The 25,797-nt window shown below is 30.0% G+C and overlaps 1 protein-coding gene across 1 annotated transcript in view; it reads right to left on the bottom strand.

Moving 5' to 3' along the window:
* Window positions 1–25,797, bottom strand: part of LOC145265415 (voltage-dependent T-type calcium channel subunit alpha-1G-like) — a 759,315-nt gene that overhangs the window by 224,202 nt on the left and 509,316 nt on the right. The window contains exons 17-18 of the mRNA XM_080121247.1: window positions 20,153–20,176; window positions 3,978–4,353 (exon numbers count right to left, since the gene is read on the bottom strand). Of these exons, the coding sequence (XP_079977373.1) occupies window positions 3,978–4,353; window positions 20,153–20,176 (400 nt within the window). The remainder of the gene's footprint in view (window positions 1–3,977; window positions 4,354–20,152; window positions 20,177–25,797) is intronic.

Genomic DNA, 25,797 nt, shown 5'->3' with positions numbered 1-25,797 from the left:
ACTTGTGTATAATTTTGCTCCTTCACAAAAGGAACCTTGTGAAAAAGCGAGGAAATAGAGATGACCCTAATTATCCATACTTTAAATGATTAAATGATTATTTTCATAGTAAAGTATGTGTAATTAAGATTAACTCTATTTCCTTGCTTCTTCACAAAGGAAACGAGTTCAGTTTTTAATGTGTTGAAATTTCAGCTCCTAAAAAGGAGCATTCTAGATTAAGATAAAAATGAAAATTGCTTTAATAAATCTAAGATTTATATATATATATATATATATATATATATATATATATATATATATATAATAATAATAATAGTAATAATAATAATAATAATAGTTGTTGTTGTTGTTGTTGTTGTTGTTGTTGTTTTTCTTTTACATAAATATTAAGACCTACAAACATGTGTTTCGTTTCAGTGTGTGTTTATTGGAATGAGCGTATAAAATGTTTAATGATTTTAAGATGATTTTATCTACAAAACTTTTCAACTGACAACATATATATATATATATATATATATATATATATATATATATATATATATATATATATATATATATAAATATATATATATAACACATATATATATATATATATATAACAAGGAATATAATGATATATATATATATATATATAACAACAATTATATATATATATATATATATATAACAACAATTATATATATATATAACAAGTAATACAATGATATATATATGTATAACAACAATTATATATATATATATATATATATAACAATTATATATATGTACAACAATTATATATATATATATAACAATTATATCTATATATGCAACAATTATATATATATAACAATTATATATATATATATATTATATATATATATATATATACAACAATTATATATATATATACAACAAATATATATATATAACAATTATATATATATAACAATTATATATATACAACAATATATATATATAACAATTATATATATAACAACAATATATATATATATAACAATTATATATATATATATATATATATATATATATATATATATATATATATATATATATATATATATATATATATATATATATATACAACAACGAATATAATCTTCAATGTGAAAGTTAAATATTTTGGTTCTTTAAATCAAAGGAAAATATTCATTTTCTCATGCGCCCCTGCCATTATCAAGAATCCATGTATTAACAGCAAAAATAGTTTTTATTTCAAATTTATATTTCTCAGATCATTTAGATCTGACCAAGATTTATTTTTTGAAAAACAAATTGGCATTGATGATGAACTCACATGCACAATTGCATGATTGAACTTTCTCGATCAATTCTCCAAGATTGGGATCAAATTCAAGCTTCCTCTTTGTTGATTGCTGTCTTGAACCAGATCCATTGAAGTTAGGTAGATGTTGCAGATTGTGTAAAAAAATGGCCCCTTACTCCCATAAAAATAAACGACCTCATGCTGTGTGTGCCATCTTTTGGCAGAATGAAAAAAAGAGGAAGTTAAAATGTGTGTGTGTTTTTTTTAGAAAGAAAATGTGTTGCAAAAATAAGTTTGTCATCAACCAATTGTCAATATCTTCATTAAAATAATAAAATTTGGTTATTGTGAACGGCCAGATACTTGATTTATGACTTTAATCTTAGATTTTACCATCTGGATTATGATCGTTGCATTCTAACTTTCACTATACAAGCGTTTGAGTATTGAACACCTAAATGATTGTAAATGAGAAAGCTGCTGATACCACAAACATTAAGTGGATATTTTAAGGCAAAATGGCGCTTGAGACTCTGAAAAAAAGAAAATTAGTAGATTCACTGCATATTTAGTGCCACCTTATTTATTTATTTTTTTACAATTATTGCATTAAAATTGGAATCAAACTGTAATTTAAGATTCAACTTTTTGGAAAGTTGAAAAATTTATTCAATAAATTTTTCAAATAATCATAAAAACATGAAGTCTATAATATCAGAAAATTATCTGCCCAAACCATTGACACATAAACAAAATGTAATAAAGATATTACTGAACAGATAAATGTATAATTTATTAAGTTTTCATTTATTAAAATTATTATTAAAAATGCTGAATTTGCATCTGTTTATTAATAAAATTAGTAAAAGAACAAAAGTTTCTCATTAAAATAAAAATTGCAATTTATACTTTGGTATAGTTTTCTTAATACTAAATTATTTGTCATAACTAAATTAAAAAAAATGTTAACTTTTAATTTCTTTCATCAACTATCTAATAAAGAAAAATAAACGAGTCGAATTTTTAAAAAATAATGTATCTCACAAGTAAATATTTGATTTTGCCTAGCATGTGAAATTTGGGAATTTTCAGTGTGAGTTCTCGAGATAAAAACATTGAATTAATTTCATATCTGTTTTGTATATAAACCTAATAATTAAAGCAAAGTCAGTTTCTTTATCGTTTCTTTGTCATCAATAGCTTTCTCCCTAGAAAATTATTTTTAACTCTTGCCCATCAATTCTTTTGATGGATTATTGCAGTTAAGAAAAATAAAATATATTTCCATTTAAATGGGATTACCAGATCAAATTATTTTCAAATGGCTATCTTAAAAAGGGACATAACTCTGTATCATCTATATATTTTTTTTGATTGGAAGAAAAAATATTTGGAAAAATAAAAACTGACATAGTTTAAAAATAAATAAAAAATGCAAATAAATACACTACCGGGCACAATATGCATCATAGAAAAGGAGATGAATTATCTTGAGACTTTTATTAATATCTATTTATGTAATAGAGGAGTTAAATAAAAGTAAATCTAAGTATTCTTTAAAAGCAAATGGAAGTTTTTCAAACATAACTAAATCCCAAAACCAAAGAATATTTTAGTATATATGTTATCATGTGATCAAAATATATTTTTCGTTATAGAACCAATCATTTTAGCTTTAGTATAAGTATATATATATATATATATATACATAGAATGTCTCAAAATATACTTCTAATAACATGATTTGTGCAGATGCTTTAGTGTGCATTATCAGTGTTGTTTGGACAATAATGATCATGAATTTGAACATTTGCAAACATGATTCTTTAATTACATTTGTCTTCAGAATGCGAAGATATTTTATTTCACTCTATGTTCATAAATAAAGACTTTATTGATATTCGATGTGTAAGTACATTTATGAGACACCTGGTATATGTGTGTGTGTGTGTGTGTGTGTGTGTGTGTATACATATATATATATATATATATATATATATATATATATATATATATATATATATATATATATATGTATGTATATATGCATATATATACTTATATATATATTTCATAATTCTTTGGGGAGTACAAAATTTAAATATTGCAATCATGAAGGAAAGACCTTTATTATTCATAATTAAAAGTAAAATAAAAATAAAAAAGAATAGGAAAGAAAAGTAAAGGGGGGGGGAGGCAGCTGACCGATTTTGCCTTCGCTTTTTTAAAATGGCTTAAGAGATTCCAACGAGAGAAAAATGTGCATATAAATGAGTCACCAACAATTGTTCTATTATTTATTTGATATTTTTATTTTTCAGATTATTGAAATAATTTTTTGAAATAATTGAAACATTTTTTTAAATTAATTTAAAAAGTTGTTTCATATATATATATATATATATATATATATATATATATATATATATATATATATATATATATATATATATATATATAAAAGATAAAACTTTAACTATAGTGAAAAAAATTATACTATTTTCTGTTCAGTGAAAAACCATAACAGTTTTTCTCTCGTATTTTCTGAATAAAAAAATGTGCATTTCATTACAATGCACAGTTTTTAATCATTCACGACAGCTTCTGGTGGCTGACACAAAAGTGAATGACAAGTTTTGTAAATTGTTCTAGAATTAAAAACATTCAAATGAAAAGAGAAAATGACATCCTCGATGATACTTACAGTTTCATCCATAGCATCCGGATCGTCATCCAACACTTCAAAGCATTTATCAACAGATGATTTCACATCGGGAAGGTCTGAGCTGAGATTATTCAACTTATATTCCTCTTTGAACGTACTGCTTGAGGTGGAGTTACGTGTACAGTGACTGTTGATTGAATTCTCTCGATGTAAGCTGAATGACTTACGAATACTGTATGTACTACCGACGGAATTGTTTCGGCTCCAGCTGTGATTTCTTTTAAAAGAGTTCTTAGATGTAAAAGAATGATTGCTCTTGATGGAGTTCTGCGGACTAAATGTATGCTGCCTCTTGAGGGAACTTTGCGGGCTGAACGTTCTTTGGTTGTTCAAGGGGGGCTGGCCGTTACATTCACTGAAAGAAAAATAGCAAGCTTTTTCAAAATTTGATTGAGAAAAAAAAAAGATTACTTTTTAAGAATCAAAACTTAAATTTATCAGCAAAAGTTGTAGACGTTTATGATTTTCAGTAATATCAAAATAAAAAATTGTTGAAATAATAATAAAAAAAATTTCATTTACTTTGGTGTAAAACTTTTGTTTGATTTTGTTAATGTTAGGAAAATAATAACTGACGATCAATGGTGAAGTTTTTCTATTTTCATGAATATGTCAGGACAGCTAGTTTAAATATAAACTTTAAAATAAATTATAGAGAGCTTCTGTTTGAAATTCAAATATTACAATATTTGAATAAAAAAAAAAGTGGTTAGAAACCAAACAATGCTTTAAAAATATATCTATTTCTCAAAATGTCCCAAATAAAAATATATCTATTTCTCAAAATGTCCCAAATAAAAATATATCTATTTCTCAAAATGTCCCAAATAAAAATATATCTATTTCTCAAAATGTCCCAAATAAAAATATATCTATTTCTCAAAATGTCCCAAATAAAAATATATCTATTTCTCAAAATGTCCCAAATAAAAATATATCTATTTCTCAAAATGTCCCAAATAAAAATATATCTATTTCTCAAAATGTCCCAAATAAAAATATATCTATTTCTCAAAATGTCCCAAATAAAAATATCTCTTTCAGTTGCAAATAAATGTCTATGCATCTTATTACCACCTGACATGTTTCATATCCCACTTTTACGTTTGTCTTCAGCAAAAAGTTGATGTGAGAAGATATGCATATTTATGTTTCAACTGTTTCTTCTTGTTTCCTTCCTTGACATACAAAATACCCGAGTTATTCCCGAACTCATAAATCACAGAAAGTATAAACGCTAAGATGTAAAATATTCAGAAGTTTTGCATTAATTTTAAAACTGAGGAAAATGAAAGAAAATAAACAAATTACAGATCTATAAAATTGTAATTCCTGTCTGTATTTATTTGTTGTTTATTCACAAACTTATTCAAGGGTTTTGGAGGCCATTACCATCACCATTATTGGTTTAATGTTCATTTTATATACTGACATGTGCTGGATAGCTTTTAGAAATTGATTCCTAAACTAATCTATTTCTTGTCAAGTTTTTATTTATCTTTCTTTCTTTTAGGTCCATTTTTTTTTATCACAGAACATGGCTTAATTTGATTTGTTCACTTCTTATCAGCAGCGTTTATAAATAGAATCTCCCAACTTTCAATAATGATACCCTCAATATATATAAAAAATATTGAAACTCTCATACATTCTTTTGAAGTGACCATACCATCGAAGTATCTAGATTTAATCTTCTTCTTTAACATTCATCTGATTTAAGCAAGTCTGTAAAACTCACATTACACATCCATCATGTCATTCATATCATTTCTCTTCATGCAACATATGTCTTCAACTCTACCTTAACCTTCATCAGCATATATATTCTGAAACTTGTGTACTTAGATAAGCATATTTTATTTGAATAAAAAAAGAACAACATTATTCTGGGTTCTATGTTCACACTCAACATTCATAAAAATGAAATGCAACAATTTATTTAATTTTATTCATAGTTTAAAAAAATTATAGAAATCATAAAACAAGAATAGATATACTAATAAGAGGTTTAGGGCTTGGAGCAGGAAGGCACATTCGTGGTAAACGCCGGATGTGTCTTAAGGGGGTAATAGCTATGCATTCAATGTTATCTAAAAGGAAACTGATGGAACTCCTCTTTATCAACACTAAATTAATACCATATATAAAATATGCAAATTAATACCACATATAAAATATGCAAATTAATACCACATATAAAATATGCAAATTAATACCACATATAAAATATGCAAATTAATACCATATATAAAATATCCAGCAAGTTCTTTTTTTCATTGAAAATCGAGTGCCTAATGTACAAAACTGTAGCAATATGAGGTCTCTTTGTTACCAAACACAATACTCATTTTGTTAACTCTTTTGTTTCTGCGAGACTCATGCTTGACATGCCAGACAAGTGTGCTACTGTTTGTGTAAGTTGTTTCTTTTATTACATTCAAGAGCAATGATTTCAATTCCTGTCATTTTAATTGCAACCCAATTAATGCTGACTACATTTTTGAACCCTACCCCAAAATCATAAAATGCAAAAAAATGGATTTTTATTGCTACTGTTGCACACAAGGCAGCCATCTTTTAGTTCATTAAAGAGTTCTGTTAATGGGAGATAATCCTAGAAGTTTATCATAACAAAGATATGGTATTATTGGCTGGGCACATGTAATCATGCTAGTTGTTAAATTATGTTACTATTTCAAGAGTCTTTTTTTGTTTGTTTTGTAAACGTCTTTAACTTTTGCTGATGTTCCTATTATTAAGAAATACTAAAAAAAAAAAAAAATAACAATAAAAGCAAAAATATTAAAATCATTGGAGGAGAGTAAAGTGTTCCAAACATTGTTTTGGCTGCTGAATGTTTTGCGTTGTAAGATGAAATTTGACTGTTATTTACATGTGATGCTGTTATCCTTAATGTGGTTGCTATATTCACAATGATTCTTTCAAGATTTGTGGCAAAAACTGTTCAGCATGCGTTCATTTTGCCATCTTGTATGGCAGTGAGGGTTAGGGTTGCAATGGCTTTGACATAATAAACGTGCTTCCATGGTCCAGTGTATAGGCAGCTGCAAACTGAAGAAAAGGATTTCTTCAACCGTGTTTCATCAGAAAATTATTATGCCTTTATGGGCTTGGTGTTTCAGCCATACACAACGTGCCACGTCTTGCATCAACTGCTTAACACACTTGGATATCAAAGACACTAGAAAGAATAGTAGATCAAAGAAGATCTGAATTTTTGTGAATGTATATAACTGCGAATCAAATCAAATCGAGAGCAAATAAGAGATGTTGCCCATCTTGGAGCCTGAGACACTTGTAACACAGTAAATACTAAAATCAAATGAGCAAACTGGTATTCTTTTTTTTTTTTTTTACATAAAAGCCACCATGTATCAAGGCCTAGAGGCCACTTGAGGATAAGGGTTATTGAGTGTACAGTAGTTAATGGGACAATATTAGTAATTGTTAGTAAATTAGGTTGGATAAATAAGATTACTTAAGAGGAACGGCTCATCAAGAATTTGTTTACGTTGGACTTGAAGATGACCATATTGTAATCAACTGGAAAGCAGGCAAATGGAAGACAGTTCCACAGGTATGCAGTTCTAAGAAAGAAGCTTTGTTCATGGAATCTACGTTTAGGTTTAAGCACAGATAAAGAGTGGGTGAAATTATTGATAGTGTTTTCAGTTAGACGAGTGTTTCTCATAAAAGTTTAACGAGGGGGACCATAGATTGGAGTATTTGCCATGAAAATAATGATAAAGCAGAGACAGGCTCGTAATGCCTCTTCTGTGCGAAAGAGGTTGCAGAGAAGAGAAAAAGGTATCCTCAACTAGGCTACAAAGTCTATTTTGAACTCTGTCAAGGTAGGATAAGGTCTTTCTAGCAGCTCCTGTCCAGATGTGGCAACAATACTCCATCCTTGGACTACCTGGTTGCTGTGTAGATATAGAATTGCATCAGCAGTTAGATATCTACTGGGTCGATAGGATTCACCATTTTTCTAGTCACCTTGACAACGAATTTGATGTACATGTTCCATTTCAGATCAGGAGTAAAGGTCAAGCCCAGAAGCTTGTCAAAACATGGAGCTTCCCCAAGATGAGAGCCATTCATTTCAATTGATGGCAGATGGGGATCAGAGCGTTGATGATGTAAAGATAGAAGACTTATTGGTCTGTACTGAGAGGGAGATGATCGATCACTTGAATTCTTAAATAAAAGGGCATACTGATGAGATTTTCTAGAGTGTTTGGAAGCAATTCTCCTTAAGACAATGCTTAAACAGCTTTGTAAGTATGGGAGCTAGTTCTGGTTGAAGATCGGAATGGTGTCAGGGCCAGTTGCTTAACTGGAATCAAGGTTTTTGATTAGCTTGACAACATCATGCACAGATATTTGTATGTTGCATAACATGTTTTCTGATACAGGAGGAAATACAGGGGGTTAGCAGCCTTGATCGCATAGGGTAGAATTAGCTGCAAAGTTCTTGGCAAAGAGTCTGGCTTTGTGTGATGCTGACGAGATTACCTCAGGTCCATTGATGATAGTTGGGATAGAGCACACACTTCTGTTTAGGATCCTGTTTGCTATTTGCCAAAACTGGTGGGAACAAACTGCTATCATCTACTTTGGACTTGACAGACTGAGCATACAACTCTCTCGTGTTCTTTATTACTCTTTTACAGTGGTTGCTGGCAGTCCTGAAAGCTGCTTTAGTCTCAGTACATCTATTACATTGGAAGAGATGGAAAAAGTGATTTCTGTGCGCAATGGCAGCAGCACATTTCAGAAAGAACTACGGCTGGTTTTTGCTGGAATTTTTTGAGGGTATGAAACGGTCTATACCTACAATTAACCATTTCGTAAGGTCTGATACTATAGAGGACACATCCTTTTTAAACATGGAACGCAGAAGGAGATCTGATATAAATGTATGGAAGCTATCCCAGTCAGCCATAGAGTATCGATATACTGTACAATGGAGAAGTGCATCTGAAGACTTATTACATTTCGTTTGTATCTTAACTGATTGGAAGATCTCAGTCGAGACAAAATGGGAAATGAACATAGCTCAGGGCAAGTGGTGAGGAAAAGATCAAGGAGACTTGCATACTGACCGTCAGTGTTGGGCACATGGGTAGGTTTGCGAACAATCTCAGTGAAGTCATAAGCAATGGAGATATCGTGACAGAACCTCCCTTACCATCTGTCTTGAGTTAACCATTCCACATTGTGATCATTGAAGTCTCCACAGACGTGAATGTTAGCTCAAGGATGAGCAGACAAGATGTGGTCAATTTTCTCAGATATGCTCCTAAAGATAGTAACTCCGCTATTGTTGGGGCGATAGAAGGCAAATATAAATGCAGTAGTGTGAGCAAGTGCAACTCGGAAGCACATATAGGGTAAATTAGGGCCCTCTCTGGAGATGTCCCTACCACATGGAAAGCCATCTTTAATGTAGACACATATTCCATGTCCATGGCGATCTTGGGAGTCAGATTTGGATGTTAAGTTAGAGTATCCTTTAATTACAAACTCATCTAGGGAAATAGTCGGCTCAATGCCAGTTTAGGAATACTAGGTCTAAAACATGTTCCCAAGCGCATTGAATATCCAAGCATATCATGGATATTCTCTTAACTTTAGGGATATTAGTGAAATCGATGTATCATTGTTATTATAGTCATATATAAAATTTTGAATAAAAAAAATGTATATTTATATTTAAAAAAATATTATTATATTTAAAGAATTCGTTCATCAGAAAATTAGTATTGGTTTGGATTTTGGATGTCTTACATGCTCGGTGCCTTAGATGGTTTGGCCATGTACAGCAGCCATCTTATATAAATTCCATGATATGCTTGGATATTCTAGGCACTACGGAACATGTTTTACTTTGTCTTCTTGTGTTTGGCTTTGACAAATCTTCTTAAATGTATTCAACCGTTTTTAACTTTTATTCATTTCAAACAAGGCACGAATTGCCATTGAGATGTAAATTAGGAACCATACTTATGGGACATTTGAAGTGGATAATTGTGCAGTAAGGTTTGTTCACATTACATTTAAATTCTGCTTTTTACTACCATCAAAGAAACAAAGAATAGGGAGGGAATTTCAAAGACTAACAGTTTGAGGAAAGAAGATATTAGAGTGGAAAGCTTTTCGGCATCCAGGGATCTCCACAGTGAAGCATGGAATTTTGCTGATGGTCAGGTTGATTGAGGATTTTTACACCTAGGGTACATCAGTACTGAAAGTTCATTTGAGCACATTCCATTGAAGTATTGTAAAACAAGCATAGAGATGCAATATTGCAGCGATGGGACAGGGATTGGAGCTTGGTAGATAGTGAGGTACCTAGTATTAGATTAGAGGTTTTTTCTGAACCATGTCGAAAAGAAAGAGAGTAGTCGTTGATGTACCGATCCAGATGTGACAGTAATAGTCTATGCATGGGTGAATATTGGCTTTGTGGAGATAAAGGATACTGACAGGTTTGAGAAGTTTTCTAGCACAGTAGAAAGAACCCGTCTCATTTGCAGCAGCATTGGCAATATTTTTTATTTGTTCCAATTGTGAATATTAGTCGAAGGAGTTTGAATTATAGAATCTAAGATCGAGTGCTATCAGCCATGCCAATTGGTGATTGGAAAAGTTTCTTGCAGTTGTTCAAGGAAAATGTTATCCATTTATTCCCTTTTTTATATTTCAGTTTAATGTTATTCATGATTATCCAATATATACAACATGGCGGCGCTTGTGTTGGAGAAGAGGTTCCAACATGTGTATCATCACACAAAGTATAAAATGAATATCAAATATCCTCATTTTATAACTACATTTTATAAAAATCAATTTTATGAAATTAAAAAATGAAAATAAGGTTTTTCAAAAAAATATATTTAAAAAATAAAATCTGATGTAAAAATATACAACAAATAAAATAATATAAAAATGTTTTAAATTATTTCGTAAAAAAGTCTTTTTTAAGAAATAATTTCAAATTTTCCAAATGAGTAAAAAATCTTGATTCATTGTAGTGAAAATTTAGATGTAGGGCGGCGGCGGGATTTAAAAAATGAAAAAGAAAAAGTAGAAAAATAAATAATGTAGAAGAAAATTGATATTTTTTTTATTATTTATTTTTATTTATCTATTCATATATTTTATAAGAAAAATCTATTTATTTATTTATATTTTTTATAATAATAAAAACATGAAAATAAGTTTTTCAAATCAATGAAATGCAAATACAAAAAAAAACTTGGTAAAATATGCAACACATTAAAACGTTTACAATTATTTCATAAAAAAAACAATTCCAAATTATTGCATTTTTTTTTAAATTTCGATATTTAAGACAAAATAAACGTTTATTAAAAACTAAAAATAGTGATGTGGGGAAGAAATTTAAAAAAATGAAAAAAAAAAAACATACAGAAACAAATATTTTTCTTTAAAACACAGTTCTTTTAGTATTTATTTAATCGTTTTTACAATCAATTCAATTTAATTTAAAAAATATATTTATGATAAAAATAATCAATTCGCTTTAATTAGAATTAAAAAAAATGATATTTTTGATAACAATAACGAATTCAATTTAATTTAAAAAATATTATATTGTGATAATAATAATATTTTTTTTAATTTGCAAAGTTTTTTTTTTTATTAAATTGGTGATAAAATAATTCGATTTAATTAAAAAAAATACATTTGTGAATGTTTATTCGTGGATTAAAAAGACAATTCATTAAAAAAACAAAAAAAAAAGCAAAAAAAAAAAAAAACGGGGAAAGAAATGTCAAATTATTGAGAAGATAAAAATAAAAACAAAATGAGGATTTTTTTTTTTATTTTTCTTGATATAAAATAGATGAATAGAAAGAAAAGAGATAATAACGGCGAACATAGATGTTACGATGAGAATACAACTCAAAAATTTATCTGATATATGAAGTTATTTTATTTTCAAAATTAAATAGCATTTAAGCTGAATAATAAAACTTTGCTTTTAACTAAGCAATTTTCATTTGTTATTGTTGTACCATGTTATTGGCATTATAATATTGTACTTAAGTACAGTTACTTGTTAGCATAATGATTAACATGTTTGGACCATTGGGGCTTGATTCTCTGTCGTGTCATACCAAAAACTCAAAAAGAAAAACTGGTACTTGATGCCTCCTTGCTAAACGTTCAGCATTATGAAATAAGAATGAATGGTTAGTGGCGCCTTCCCCTACATGTTGGTCTAATAGCCAATCAAAAGGGAGCTTTCAAATCACCCTCGACTATGGTTGATGAATTTATTTTTTGTTAGCTACAATTTATTAAAAAAATATTCAGTTTGGCTTAAGATAACTACAAATATAAAACATTTAAAAAATTCAATTAATAATTAAAATAAAATCCGTGAGTAATATAATTTATTTTTATTGAAAAATTATTAGTGTTAACTAATTTAAATTTCAAAATGTGCAAACAAAAAATTAAGAGCTAAAATAAAAATCAGCAAGGGGTATAATTCATCTGCATCACAGGAAATACCAGATAGGGATATCTAGTACTAAATCATTGGGTAAAAATGCTAGAGAATTCAGGGAGAAAGAAAAGAAAGTAATATAAAATCAGAAAATAGAAATTACACCAACTTCTAACAAGCATCTTTCTGTTAACAGAGAGAATATTGCTGGGATTTGATGTAAAAATATATTTTTTATTATCTCTTTTGGCATTCAAATATTTTATATAACGAATAATAAAAAAATGACATTGTATGCCACATAATATATGCAAGTTTTAAAACATTAAATAAAATATATATTTTTTTAAATATACATGGAATCTCATTGTTTTTATTTTGTTTTAGATGATCACTCTGATTTTGTTATTTCATTCAATATCATCGATCAGTGTATCATCGATTATTATAAAAAATAATAATCAATAATTCTAAAAAAATATTAATCAGTGTATTATTGAAAATTAAAAAAAAATAATGAGATTTTGTTCACGGATAATAATTGTGCGCATAGAGACATTAGAGGAGAGAATTGACGAAGGTTGACCTGAAGTGAAAGAAGGAAAAAATGACATTAAAGGTTGACAAAAGGTTGACAACAATGGGCGTTTTGTTAATTCGGCTAAGAGTTTTGTTCACAGGAAGAGTAGGAAAAGGAGAAGGGAAAAGAAAAGACGAAACGGCTGAAAAAAGCATGAAAGTGCGAAGGGTCAAATATTGTTAGAATGAAGGAATGTGTAAAGGTTTTTGTATATGCAAGATAGAGCCACCACATAGGAATGCGAACTAGGAACTCATCAGAAATGTTTTGGAACCAACTATCAACTTTTCATCAGCCAAAAAGTAGATTTTTTTTTTTGGGGGGGGGGGGTCGTTGCAGACAAGGCATGAAGCCACTTGATGTAAGGAGCTAATAAGATGGAAAAATTACAAAATTGTTAACACTCAAAATCTTGTACACAAAAAGAGTAACACATAATTTATATAAAATGCATCAGAATGAAATTCCCTACTAAACCTGTTTAGTTTTAATATGTTGAAATGATTTGCATGATGGTTAAAAATCTTTAAATCATTACAAAATCTTCACAAAACAGATTTCATTCTAATACGTTTGATATAATTGTGTGTGTTTTTTATTGGTTTGCAAGTTCCCAAGTGTTAAATATTCTGTACTTTTACAGAAATTGTACATACCAAACTAGTTTTAACACTTGAAATGATTTGTAAGAATTTTTAAATGGTGAAAAAACTTACAAGTTATTCCTACGTGTTAAAACTAGGCAAGTTAATATAAAAATTAATAGAAAACTTCATTCTTTTTTACATAAGTTGTTTTTTGCTTTACAACTTCTATTACTATTCTCTACTTTTACTGAGTAGATTAATGGATGCCAAAGTCAAATAAAGTTTTGCAATTTGACTGCATTTTTATCTACGTTCTTCTTGGAATTATTGAGTGCAATTCCGTACACTACGGTGTAACTAGTGGAAATTCCACAGTGATGTTTATACCAATCTGTACAATTTACTGTAAATAATAATATTCATTTTGAAATAATTATAAGAGTCAATACTATTAACAAAAAATGATTCTCACTTCTTCCATAAAAATAATTGTCAAGTTAGATTTGTTTTAAATAAATAAAACGAACAGGTCCCTTTTTTTCATTATCGTTTAAAACTATGAATTTAAAACTCTTTTAAACAATAAATATTCTCCGTTTTCTTACCATAGAAATAATTGTTATTTTTTTCAAATCAATGAAACGAATTTTACCTTATGAAAAGTATTAAAAAATATTTTAGTTGGTGGAACGACATAAACTGATTTTGGAACAATTTATTTAAAAATAGATAAAGTAGGACTTGCTTACTTTAGTGACACCAGGTTAATCAGCAATCTTAGATCTGTGTACAAGGATAGGGCTATGAAATTATTACGCACAATTGTCCCAACACGCATCGATGATCAACTCTAGTGAAGCAACTTGTGAAATCTTTAATCAGAAGTCGAATTTACTAAAATAAAAACCCGAAGACTAAAAAAAAAGAAATATGAATATAAAAGGTGAACTTTTCCTACTACCCCCCCCCGAAAAAAAAAAAAACAAAAAAAAAACGTGAGTGACGGCTATCCCACCTTCTTGTTGAGGTTTTTTCTTCCTAAATGTGATCCTGTTTTTGGAAGATAGAGACAAATTGTTCAGTTATATCTGAAAGTTCTGTTGAAAGCAGATGAAACAAATTATTACATATAGCTGATGGTTTGAGTATTTCATACAAATTATATATATATATATATACACACACATATATATATATATATATATATATATATATATATATATATATATATATATATATATATGTGTGTGTGGGGGTGCAGAAGTAAGAAATAACAAGTGTTTTTAAAATAATCATGAAATATAAAATTGTATTGAAAATGAGATAATTTTTTCATTAATTTATTAAAAACGTTTTCCATTTTATAAAATCAAGTATGAAATATGATATTTTTCATGTGATATTCATTTGATGCAAAATTTCAAAAATACCTGTTATTTCTTACTGACCCTGCATACATAAAATATTATTATCCATTCATAGATAAATATATACACTATTAAAATATAGGGAAGGGGGACTACAAAGTGTAAAGGAAATAACTCTTTCTCAGATATTTAAGAAATATATCACTAGAAGGTTACAATATTCAGCTGCCATTATCTTCCCCACAAAATAACACAGCTATATACCCTTTATTTGTTTTTATATAAGCAGTAATATGTTGCTACACAGTCGTGAATATGTTTCAGTCAGTTTGTTACCAATAACTAGAGACCTCTTCAAGCGATACAGCTTATACAAAAGCAAAACTTTACTTTCGTATAAGCTGTATTGCCTGAAGATGTCTCTAGTTACTGATAACTAGCTGACCGAAACATGTCCATGACTGTGTAGCAACATATCACTGCTTGTATAAATATAAATAAAGAGTATAACCTGCTCTACTTTGGTACTCTTGTATTAATCTTGTTAAACTTCATTGGTTACTTAAACTCTGGAAAAAAATAACCTTAGAATATAATATATATATATATATATATATATATATATATATATATATATATATATATATATATATATATATATATATATATATATATATATATATATTCAGCCGTTATTTTATTACTACCATTTTTTTCTCTTATTATTCTGACTTGTGTCATCCAAAATAACATCACACACGGTGACCAGGTGTTGGACAAAAAGCCCTAACACGTGTATTGGCACAAAACATAAAAATGCCAAAATCAATATTCTAGTTTTAGTATTAAAAGCAACGAGTCTTGATGATTTTTGTTTTTGTAGTTAAATTTTAATCTTGGATAAAGTCTTCTAGAGTTTGTTCGTTGATTGGTTTGACGTATAACATCGTTTAATTCCTGCAGGGGGTGGAGAGAGATTTTCAGAATAAAGGCACATTCTGTCTTGGCAATCAAAAAATAATAAGAAGAAGAATAAAAAAGAAACTGTAGATAGTTATGGATTATCAGATTTAAAGCATGATTACCTCCAAAAATTTAAATAAAAAAATATTTTCATTCATCAAGAATTTATTTTTCGATTATTGTATAATGGACATTTTCTTTCTATGATAGTTGGCGTGTCCTTAATTTGTAAGTTTAAAACATTATAAAAGAATTTGTTACACTGCTTGGTTATTTCGATTATTCCGACTTCTATACTTATTTTTGTTTTAGTTTTTGTGTTGTCTTACGACAAATTAATACTTACTACTATATATTATAACACCCTCACACACATGTGTATGAATATATATATAAGTGTGTGTGTGTTATAATATATATATATATATATATATATATATATATATATATATATATATATATATATATATAAACAGAATAATCTCAAGAGTCCTTTCAACAGTCATTTCGTTAGGAGAAAATCGATAATTAAAATAATAACAAATATTATCAATAAATATAAATCCACATAAAGGCAATTGAATTTGCTAGAATTCCTTTAAAGTTTGTTTCTGGTTATTTTTCAAGTTCTAACAACAAAATAAAAGGAATGAAGCAGATACTATTAGCTGGAATCGAAACTAAAAGTTCAGGGCTTTCCATTCTAGCAACTGAGCTAATTACAATGATTGGAAAATTGATTGAGATGAAACACATTAATGAAAGTATGAAGAAATGTAACTCTTCAACGAGTTATTTACCATTTCTACTCCAAGAAATAATATTCAGTCTAAATTTTAGATATTATACATTCTAGCCAATGCTGATCAAGAAAATACCAACTTTGTGAGAAATTTTGATAAAGAATATTTTAGTTTTAGCGAGACACACACACACACACACACACACACACACACACACACACACATGCGCATGCGCACACACACACGTTTGCACTTTATATAATAGACGATTATGAATATTAATGTGAATACTGATGAAGGATAATTTTTCCTCATCCTTTTTTATGGTGCTTGTACAGTAAAATAGCAAATTGAATTCCTTCATTTTATGAAAATAATTTTTTTTATTTTTATCTTTTGATAATCATGTTTCAAATGTGGCAACCGACAATAAAATGTATTTCTTTTTCAATTAAAAAAAAAGGGAAGGAGGCGGTAAAAAAAAACCAAAAAAAAAACCGATGCTCCCTTTATTGTGAAGTTCTGTCAATTCCTGCCCCCTAACATTATTTGAGTTCATGTCTGCAAAAAAATGGAAATTAATGAAAGAAGAATACACTGAAAAAAGAAAAAAAAAAAAAAATAGAAAAGGAAATTGGTAAATCATGCATTCAGAAATGGGACGTGTTTTGGAATAGAGACCGCATTGTTTTTAAGGTGATGCCTGAAATTCATAAAAATTTTTGATGTATTTACTGTTAACTGTGTGATAATTTTCAAGGGAGGTAATTTAAGTGAAAACTAAGATTTTAAAATTATAATCCATTTATATTAAAGATATGTAATGTAATCTATACATTTAAAAAGAATACCAATATCTAGATTAACAGCCGGCAGATGGTGACTAAGTTATATATATATATATATATATATATATATATATATATAATAAAAATCTTGATATTGAAAATATTCAAATTTTTAAAAACCTTTACAAACCTGTAATGAAAGTACACAAAATTTTAAATATTCAACAAGGAGTACAAGAAAAATATTCAACAAATAAAACAAGAAAAACCCTTATTCCATATATTTTTCAATATAATATTTTAAAAATAAATATTTACAATCATTTTATATACCTACGGACACAAGTATTTTATGCTATTGCAATCATCAGTATAAGAAGCGATAATTATTTCTGACTTTGGAGATTCAAACCCAGTCAATAAAACCACTTTTGTAGGCTCGCATCTTTCTTTCAAACCACCAATAATTATCACATGAACAGAAAATACCTGTGAATGTTATATCGGCAGACGTTTACAATAAACAACAACACAGAGAATTCATACAGCAATAAAGTTGATCAGTGTTTGCTGTTTGTGTCTCCATAAGTTCTCAAACGATTCTTAAAAGTTTCAGTACTCGTAGGATCAATTTCGTACGACATAGTGGTCTTGTGCAAGCTGCTTTCTTTTGTGGAAATGACCATCGACTTCTGAAGGTTAAAAGATTCCTGCATTTAGTTGATGTTCTTATATTGCAGTCAGATTAGTCTACACAAATTATGTTAGAATAAACATAGAATTATATAGTCATTCCCCTCACATAGATTTGAGAAAAGCATGTCCAGTTGTATTCAAGTTACGAGAACCAACTTCATAGAATACATTCTTTATATATATATATATATATATATATATATATATATATATATATATATATATATATATAGGGTGAATTCGATACAACATTGTCGTTAGTGCAAATTGCTTTGTATTAATCATCATCATCAGGATATATTCCTTGCCCTGACCAACATGACTTTTCCTCTCCAGAGTTTCTTGTCTTCCATCAGCTGCCTCAGATCTTCAGGTTCACAGTTGGTGTCGTGTTCTATTTGCTGGATGTATGTGGATCTAGGTCGTCCTCTGCTTGCACGTCTGTGTCGTGGCGTCCATAGCAATACTCACCAATGTCGTGGCGTCCATAGCAATACATCACTCACTAGTTCATGCTTGCTCCTCAGACAGTGACCGGCAAATCGTAGGTGTCTTTCCCTGATGGTATTTCATGTGGCAGGTAGGTTGCCATAAAGTTGCTGCTTCGTGGGATGATTTTGCCAAGATATATTTAATACTGTTCGTAGCATATGGGCATATGTGTCGCCTAGTTTTCTTTCCAATCTTTTGGCGAGTGTCCATGCTGTAGCACCGTAAACAAGGACAGACTCTACTATTGCCCTGGAGAACTGCCTTTTCAGTTTGTTAGTTAGCCTTGAAATCTATACTGAATGCAGCCCATCGAATGTGGCCCATGCTTTTGAGATTCGAATTTCGATATATCTCTCTGTGGAAACTATGTTGCTGCCCAGATACGTAAAAGTATTAGTATAAAGAGCAAAAAGAAAGGTTTTTATATTTATTTATTTATTCAAAAATTGTCTTTTATTTCTTAGTTAACTTCATTTACAAATGAGCAAACAGTCTCAGAATATTCACAAATTTTGTCACACCAATTTTCCTTTGTTCTTGATGAGACTGTTTTCTTTAGGCCACGCAAAGGGCATCCTATTAAATAAACTTTTGTATACACACCCAATGTTAGCTTTGTTGTAAATGTCTGTGACCCTATTCACAGTTTTTCAGAAAATAATATTATTTTATTGATCATACTTCTCAACCTACTAATGTCATAAGCAAGGAATGTTTTTGTTTTGTTAATTTTTCCAAAATAATTATTTGTTCTTTTGGCTTTATTAAGTCTGACTTTCAGATGAACTGAGTTCAAAACTTGCATTCTGCCTAATAACATTCCAAATTAGTACATTTTTAACAGATAATTATTGAGAAAAAAATTATTTTCATGTGCTTTCACAATAAGATACACAATACATAATGAAGGCACATGAAAATAATTTTTCCTCTTCTTTGGAACGTACAATGTCATATCAGTTGAAATCACACATTGCATGACAGTAAATATTTTCAAAAATTTATTTTTTCAATAGTTGTATTCCTAAATTTGTTAGACAACTCTAATCTAATTGATATCGTTAATTTCAAAGTAAGGGATTTCACATGCAATTTCTATAAAGTACATTTGAATTATACAATGAATTTGTGATGCAAGTGAACATAATTTGTGGCAATTTTTTTATAATTGTACACTGAACTTGTGGGCCATCTTTATTTAAATAATTTTATAATCGTAAACACACACACACACACACACACACACACAGACACATACACAAAACAACAAAAAAAAAAATGATGCGGTCTCTATTCCAAAACCATACCCAAAAAGATATAATCAAGCTTCATTGTGCATGCAAGTCAAGTCACTGACATTGTGGTAAGATATAAAGTAATGGAATAGGAAAGGGACATGGCACTCTTAAACAACGACAACGACAGAGCAACATACCTGAAGACATAGGTGACTGAAAAGCTGTATAGAGAACAAAGAATAACCAGAATTCAAAGAGCCATTGTTTAGGCGCAACGCAAACTCTCATACGCTCAACAGATTCTGGGAGAACGAGCAATTCTTGCATTCATATTTTGAAATTTCTTACCCTTTAGTTAAATATTTGTTGTTAGTTAAATTTGCAGTTAAATATTAAGTTTTAGTTGATATTAATTATTACCAAAATATTAATTTTACAGTTAAAATTAATACTTAGTTAAACACTGATTTTAGTTAAAATTAATTCTTGATTTTTGCTTAATCTTAGATTTTAGTTACATATTAATTATTAATTAATAATTATTCAAGTGAAATATTAAAAAATAAAATAAACATTTATTATTTATTTTGTATAAAAATATTAGAGATTTATTTGTATGCCAATTTTTTTAGTTAAACATTGATTTTTAGTTAATTTTAATTATAACTTGATATTAACGTTTGGTTAAATATTAATTTTCAGTTAAATTTTAATTTTTAAAATTAATTTTAGTCAATTATTGATTTTGATTAAATATTAATTTTTAGTTAAATATAAAATTTTATTTAAATACTGATTTTTAGCTAAATATTAATTGTAACTTAAATATTAATGTTTGTTTATATATTAATTTTCATTTAATATTATTTTTAGTTAAATTTCAATTTTAAATTAATTTTTAATTAATATTCATTTTGATTAAATATGAATTTCTTTGTTAAATATTAATTTATAGTTAAATACTGAATTTAGGATAAATGTTAATTCTAATTAGTTAAATTTTAATTTTTAAAATTAATTTTAGTCGATGTTGATTTGAATTAAATATGATTTTTTAGTTAAATATAAATTCATAATTAACTACTGAATTTGGATTAAATCTAAATTTTTAGTTAAATATTAATTTTCATTTTTTTAACAGTTTCTTAATTTCACAAGTTTTTTATAAGTTAAACATCAATTACAATAAACATCTTTTAGCTGCTCCAAGATCGCTCACCAGTGCAATGCACAGGTTTCATTGCAGTTTCAGGCCTTAAATCATCAGACTAACCCAACCAGCAAGCCAAGAATTTATCAAAATACAAACACAACTTTGTGTCATGCACCATATAATAATTGCTAAATAAATAACCTAATAAATTTGTGTTTGCTAAATAAATAACCTAATAAATTTGTGTTACGCACCATATAATAATTGCTAAATAAATGACCTAATAAATTTGTATTATGCACCATATAATAATTGCTAAATAAATAACCTAATACAAATAAGCACACATTGTGACATGCTATTGCTTTGAAAGAAAGTAACATTTTTACATTAAAACCCACACAATATGTAACTACTTTTTGTATTGTTAACTTACAGTAATAACTATTTGTTTACCATCCGAATTAACCCTTTGGATAACATCACAAAATTATACAAAACCAGAAAATTTGTCAACAAGTTCAACGATTTGAACGCATGGAAATGTTAACAATAAAGGAAAATTTACGTGGCTAAAAATCAGTTTGTGCACATTTTTAGTGTTGCTTTAAAAATGTATTTCACATTGTTTCAACTCTTGTGGCAACTTGCATTGTGCATTATTTTTGTAATCGATCCATGCAATGGCTATGTTCTTTTTTTTTTTTTCATTTTTAGAATCTTTCGGTCTGTGTTTAGCAGGCCATTACTTCCTTTAGTTGTTTTTTGTATCCTTACTGTCCCTCAAGAAGTGGTAAATCTCTTCACACGGTCGTACTGTTAAAACTTTTTTCTCTCTCTTCTGATCTCGAGCGCGTGGTTCAGTGGGGGAAGATGTGGCTAGTTACCTTTAATGCATCTAAAACCAAACTCCTATCCTTACATCATCAACGCTCTGATCCCCAGCTGGCATCAATTGTGATGGATGGCTCTCGTCTGGGTGAGGCCCCGTGTTTTGACAAGCTTCTGGGTTTGACCTTTACTCCTGATCTGAAATGGAACACCTACATCAAGTCTGTTGCCAAGGTCGCAGGAAAGATGGTGGGATCCTTCTACCGCTCCAGAAGATATCTCACTACTGATGCAATTCTCTATCTATATAAAAGCCAAGTACGGCCAAGGATGGAATACTGTTGCCATATCTGGGCAGGAGCTGCTAAAAACAGCCTATCATGCCTTGACAGAGTACAAAATAGACTTCGTGGTTTAGTGGGGGATGCCCTTTTCTCTACCCTGCAACCCCTTTCCCACAGAAGAGACGTTGCGAGCCTATCCTTGTTTTATCGTTATTTTCATGGCAGGTGCTCGTCTGAACTCCAATCCCTGGTCCCCCCTCGCCAAACTTTCACGAAAAACACCCGTCTAGCTGAATCCACTGTGAAAAATTTCCCCCACTCTATATCTGTGCCTAAATCAAAACGCGGATTTCATGAGCAAAGCTTCTTTCTTAGAACTGCACGCCTGTGGAACTCTGTTCCGTCTGCCTGCTTCCCTCCGGACTACAACTTGGATGTCTTCAAGTTTAATGTTAACAAATTCCTAATGAACCGCCCCCCTAATTAAACACTTCATAAAATCTCCTCACTAACGTGATGTACTTGCAATAACCCTTATCCCTGAGTGGCTTCCGGGCCTTGATAAGTGGTGATCAATGTGTAAAAAAAAAAAAAAAAAAAAAAAAAAAAACATAATTGGTAGGCAGGTCTTTTGTCTTGGCTTGTTCCCTAAGGTTATTTTTTTTATACTAATATCGTTTTATTATTATTATTATTATTATTATTATTATTATTATTATTATTATTATTATTTATTTATTTATTTACTCACTACAAGTTTTCTTATGAGCCATTGTCAGTGATTGCTCACTGGCAAAAACAAGTGGCGTTCTCACTATGAGAACAAATTTCCTCAGATTTCTAGTTCTTTTCATTTCTTTCAATAAGAGTTGCTTACTATTGATTTCTTGTTAATAATAGCTGTTAGTTTTCTCTGGAATCTGAGTGGTAGTAATCCTTCCCAAGATTCATGTGTTCCTTCTAGTGGAGATTTGGATGCTGCTCTACTTTCCATTTTAATTCCATAAGGATGTATGGTCAATGAATTGCACACAATTTCTTTGCATTATTGCAGAATCTATAGTGATTTTTGCACATTTTCCTGATACAAAACCTTTCAATATTGTTTGTCAATTTTTGTTAGAATCAGAGAATTCTGCCTTTCTTCTACCGAGACGAAATTGGTATATTTTGATGCTTGCGTCCCACAGGGATTACAACTTGACAATTGGGTGAAAAACTCCTTAAAAACTTGATTTAAATTCCTATTGATGACGAGGTATTTTTTTTAAAATCAATTTTCACCCCAAACAAGGCACACAGCCACTTTGAAGTAGAGGGCTACTAGTGGGGAGATAAGCTGCAGGGGCATTATAAAGAGAGATGTGCAGCAAGATGTTTGTTCACATTACACTTGAACTTCTGCATGTCAGTACAGTTGGGAAAGCAGAAACCCGAAAAGGAGTTCCAAAGTCTAGCAGTTCTGGGGATGAAACTATTGGAATAGAAGGCTTTATTAAACCTAGAGATCTCTGCTGTGAAGAGGTGGGATTTAGCTGCTTGTCGGGTTTATCGGGGGTAGTCACATCGACGGGGTACAAGTGCTTGTAGTTTGTCAGAGCATTCACCATTAAAGTACTTGTAGAACAGGCAGAGGGATGCAACATTTCGTCGGTGGGACAGAAGCTGAAGCCTAGGTTGGCGACTTCCTTTTGAACCTTGTCCAGGAGTGAGAGAGAAGCAACAGATGCACCAGGCCAAATGTGACAACAGTACTCCATACATGGACGAATGGTGGCCTTATAGAGGTACAAAATACTTTCAGACATAAGTAGTTTTTTCTCACAGTAGAGAGAGCCCACCTTCTTTGCAGCAGCCTTGGCAATGCTCTCAATGTATCTATTCCAGCTCATGTTTCTTGTAAATGTTAGGCCGAGGAGTTTAAAGGAAGTACTTTCGGGTAATGTGTTCTTGGCCATTGCTATTGATGGTAGAGAAGGTTTCTTGTAATTATTGAAGGAAACAAGCTTAGTCTTGGCAGCATTGAATGTGACCATCCATTTTTGTCCCCATTCCACTACAGATTGGAGGTCATCCTCTAGTGTTGCTGCTATTTCCTTAGATATGCGTTCATTGGATTTGTATTACTGTACACATAGATTTGAAAAAGTTAAAAAAAACAAATATATAACAAATAAATGTTATCAAAGGCAAGATAAGTTACTTTTCTACCAAACTGGATATATTTTTCGTGTTTTTAATCAATGTAACATGTTTATTCAGCTCGAAAACCATACAGTGTTTACCGATTTATTGGAAAATTCAAGATGGCGTCTGACTCTCTCTTTAACACGGTAAGCTGTGGAAAAGGTATTATAAATAAAATACTAGACAAAATACTATTAAAAACCTGCTCAATATATGTTACTGTGACATAGATTAACGATAGATATTATATATTTATTTTTTGACAACTTTTTTGAATCTATGTGTACAGTAATACAAACCCACGTTCATTTGTTTTCCCTTCATACCTGTTATAGAGAGTGGTGTCATCAGCAAATATACCCATCTCAGAAACAATTTTATCAGGGAGGTCATTTATGAACATCAGGAATAATAAAGGTCCAAGGATAGACCCCTGAGGTACTCCCACATTTATATCATATTGTTTTGATGTATGACCTTCGAGGGCAACTTGGATTTTTCTCTTACTTAAGAAGGATTTAATTACAATATGTATTCTTTCAGTGATACCATATGATCTAATTTTCCTTAGAAGACCATCGTGCCATACCCTGTCAAAAGCCTAAGATATATCGAGAGTTACCACTCTACCCGCCCTTGTTTTGTCCAGTGAACAGTATATACATTCAGAGATTACAGTTAAGATATCTGCTGTGGAACAGGCTTGCCTAAATCCATATTGTTTGTCGGTCAGGAGTTTAGCAGCTGTAAGGTGTTGGACTGGGGCTTGATTAATTAAGGACTCAAATATTTTGGCGAAAAGCGGGAGAAGGCTAATGGGGTGATAATTTAATGGGTCAGTTCCTTCACCAGAATTCTTGAAGACTGGTACCACAGAAGCGGGTTTCCAGCAGTTGGGAAAGCAAGATTCGTTAAGGCATTCATTGTAAAGTTTGGAGAGAACTGGAACAACCTCAGCAGAGCATTTTTTTTGATAGCACAGCCAGGATGAGCTCGGGTCCACTTGCTTTTAAGGTGTCTAGGTTTTTTATGACACTATGTACCTGAGAAGGAGTGATTTTCAAGTCATCCAGTATGGCATCTGTCCACAAAGGAAAGTCTGGGAGAGAGTGGTGTGCCAGGTCCAGTGTGGAGTTTGAGGCAAAGTGACTGGCAAGCAGGTGAGCCTTCTCGGTTGCCATGCAAGCAACCTCATGATTGTTTGGTAGTAGAGGAATCGTTGACTGCCCATTATTTACTACACTGTTGAAGATTTTCCAAAATTCACAGGTTCCTAATTTCTGTGTTTCGATGCGTTTTCTGGTGGTTTCAGTGTATTCTGTTTTAGCTGTTGCTATTTCTCTCTTACAATTACTTCTAGCTTCTATATACTTCTGTCTGTTTGAAC

The sequence above is a fragment of the Euprymna scolopes genome, chromosome 40 (assembly GCF_053919585.1).
Source record: "Euprymna scolopes isolate OS-2025 chromosome 40, ASM5391958v1, whole genome shotgun sequence".
NCBI classification, from domain to species: Eukaryota; Metazoa; Mollusca; class Cephalopoda; order Sepiida; family Sepiolidae; genus Euprymna; species Euprymna scolopes.
The sequence above is the reverse complement of the archived record's forward strand: the minus strand, read 5'-3'. Positions and strand labels throughout refer to the sequence as shown.